This window comes from Petaurus breviceps, unplaced genomic scaffold (genome assembly GCF_028583685.1).
Source record: "Petaurus breviceps papuanus isolate PSGF00001 unplaced genomic scaffold, PetGlider_PUasm1.0 225, whole genome shotgun sequence".
Lineage (NCBI taxonomy): Eukaryota > Metazoa > Chordata > Mammalia > Diprotodontia > Petauridae > Petaurus > Petaurus breviceps.
In genome coordinates, this window is record NW_027185889.1 from 11,267,446 (window position 1) to 11,270,234 (window position 2,789).

The window sequence follows — 2,789 nt, forward strand, 5'->3', positions numbered from 1 at the left end:
CAGCTATGTGGTGTAGTATATAAAGTCCAGCCAGGAGCCAGGAGGACCTGAGTTCACATTCAGCCTCAGACATTTACTAGCTTTGTGACCCTGGGCAAGTCACTTAACCCTGTTTGCCTCAGTTTCCTAATATGAAGGAAATGGACAATCCTTCCTCCTGTATCTTTGCCAAGAAAACCCTAAATGGGGTCACAAAAAATAGGGCATGACTGAAAAATGACCGAACGATAACAAAAAACAAAAAAGGTCACCCAGATAATTCCCTTCTGTCACTCCTAAAAGTAATTAAATGTGAACTTGTCACTAAAAACTGGGAGAAATTATTAATATCTCAATGTCTTTGTATATTATAAGTTGAATTTAAAAATACATTGAAACTACAAGTTAAGTAACAATTTATTTAGTTGGTAACTTTACATTAAAATCATTAAACCATGAAAGCCTTCAACTATTTTTGCATTATGACCCATCATTTTAAATTGTTTAAAAGAGCAAAATATATTTCAAAAGGCTATTGACAACACAATAATGTTTTTTGCTATGTTTTATTTTTCCATTAGCGGGTTAAGCATAGCATGCAAATAATTGAACAGAAACATGTATAAATGACTTACAGTGAAATAATCATTCTAAATGAGAAAAATCTCACTACGTAAGTACACATGTAATTTTTTTTTTTAATGAAAATACTTCCATCCATTCATGTGGTCCCATGGCTTTAGTTAAATAGGCTTCAAAATGAGCATTTGCTAGTGGAAACTTTAATTCAGCTTAACAAATATCATTTTTGGTGCTTTAACATACAGAAAAAAAAAATGAGTTAAGGTTAGTGAGGATTTACTTTGACTCAATGGTTTAGGCTTTGGGCCTTTTAAGTTAATATTTGGGTATCCAAAAATGCACCTGGTTTCCTTGTCACTTGAAAAGGGTGACATTACATGACATATGGGAGATTTCTGACTTGCCATGTTAACAAAATTCACAAAAAGCACTCAGTGCCATGTGTATGTGTGTTTGTGATGAAGCAGGCCTGCCTTTCATCTTATTTCTTAAAAAAAAAAAAGTCAGTTACAATGTTTACAAAACATTTTCCCACAGATCATAAAATTCCTAGTAGTAAACATCAATTAATTTGATAGCAAAGAAATGGAGATTTTGTTTGGAAATTGTAACTATAAAGTGTCATTCCTAGACAAATCTCTAGTATGAACACTTATAAACAATTCTGGGATTGGCCAAGATCTCATTCCAGCGTGATGTCGTTGGCTACCCGGAGACATTCGTACATTTCTGACGGTAACTTAGCTCGATTGAGAAGATTTCCATCCAGGCGTAGGTGCTTGACTTTGGAATAGGATAAAGGACCCAGGACCCTACAGAAACTCTTTACTTCAAATTCTGGAAGACAAGAAATAGGAAAACTTAGAAACCTGTTTTGTTCAGACTTTGAAAACACTAAGTGAAACAACTTGTGATTATAATATATTGAATATATTACTAATCTTCAAGAAGAAGAAGATGATGATGATGATGATGAAGGAGGAGGAAGAGGAGAAATTAACTTCTTCCTATGTGAGAAACATTAAGTGAAAGATTGCAACTCTACAATTGGAAGAAACTGTTAAGCCCATCCTTCTCCTTTCACAAATAGGAAACTGAGGCCAAGGGTGGTCAAGCAAGGTCCTCCAAATAAAGAGTTCATATTTTTCTTCACCGTATCACATGCCATCTAGTCACCATAGACACAGAGTTTTTGTTTTGTTTTTAATTCTGTTTTATGGTTTTTTTTTAATAACAAAGCACCTAATCTCAAGAATCTTATCCAGAGTAGATGTGATGTGTACACTGATAAAGACTGATAAATTAAGGCAGAATGTTATGGAGGCAAAAGAGAGACTGAGAGAAAAGTGATTGAGGAAGATTTAAGAAGGAATGAAAAGTGTTTACATTGGAGCATGAAGTATTTATCTCTAAAAGAACAAAATAAAATGCAGTTAGAGCTACACCTAGTCATTTTGTGCCTGGGGAAAGCAAAAGGAAACACTTTATTTGTCAGGGGTGGTTCCTGGTACTTCAGGACAACCCTAGGAAATAGAAGGCTAGAGCTGGAGGAAGAGACAATGACTTGGGGAACCATCATGGAATAAGAATGGGGGAAGGAAGAATATGATGCATGAACTTCCATAATTGTTATAACTAACTAGGTAGGTGCTAGATTCCATCATTTTGAAGATGTTGAACAACACCAAGCACTCCCTAGGGACAGTCTGAAAATAGTCTCCTGAGCCTTCTAACTTCCAACCCAAACACCTAAATGCCCATATTCATTAGAAATTATTGTATAACTTTGTATATCTAAAGTTTATACCACTGTTTTCAATTAGAAGAAGGATTCTATTGGGCAAAACAGCTGCCCCAGATATCTTCAATTAAAGAGACCTTCATCAGAGGCCTTTTTCAAAAAAAACAATATTCAGGAACTGATGTTAATGGTGAAATGACAGGATATTCAATGAGTTTGTCTTTTTCCTAAAGAAAGAAATGGTGGGGCAGCTAGGTGGCACAGTGAGTAAAGTGCCGGCCCGGAGTCAGGAGCACTCAAGTTTGGTTCTGGCCTCAGACACTTAACACCCACACCAAAAAACTAGCCGTGTAACCTTGGGCAAGTTACTTAACCCCAATTGCCGTCCAAAAGGCAAAAAAAAAAAAGGAAGAAAGAGAGAGAGAGAGAAAGAGAGAGAGAGAAAGAGAGAGAGAGAAAGAGAGAGAGAGAGGGAGAGAGAGAGAGA

At 36.0% G+C, this 2,789-nt stretch overlaps 1 protein-coding gene across 2 annotated transcripts in view; it reads right to left on the reverse strand.

The window, feature by feature from the left end:
• Positions 1–378: 378 nt before the first annotated feature.
• The window catches only part of LUM (lumican), a 16,257-nt gene continuing 13,846 nt past the window's right edge, over positions 379–2,789 (reverse strand). For both annotated transcript variants that reach the window (XM_069095140.1, XM_069095141.1), the window contains one exon: positions 379–1,398. In XM_069095140.1, the coding sequence (XP_068951241.1) occupies positions 1,244–1,398 (155 nt within the window). In that variant the 3' untranslated portion in view covers positions 379–1,243. The remainder of the gene's footprint in view (positions 1,399–2,789) is intronic.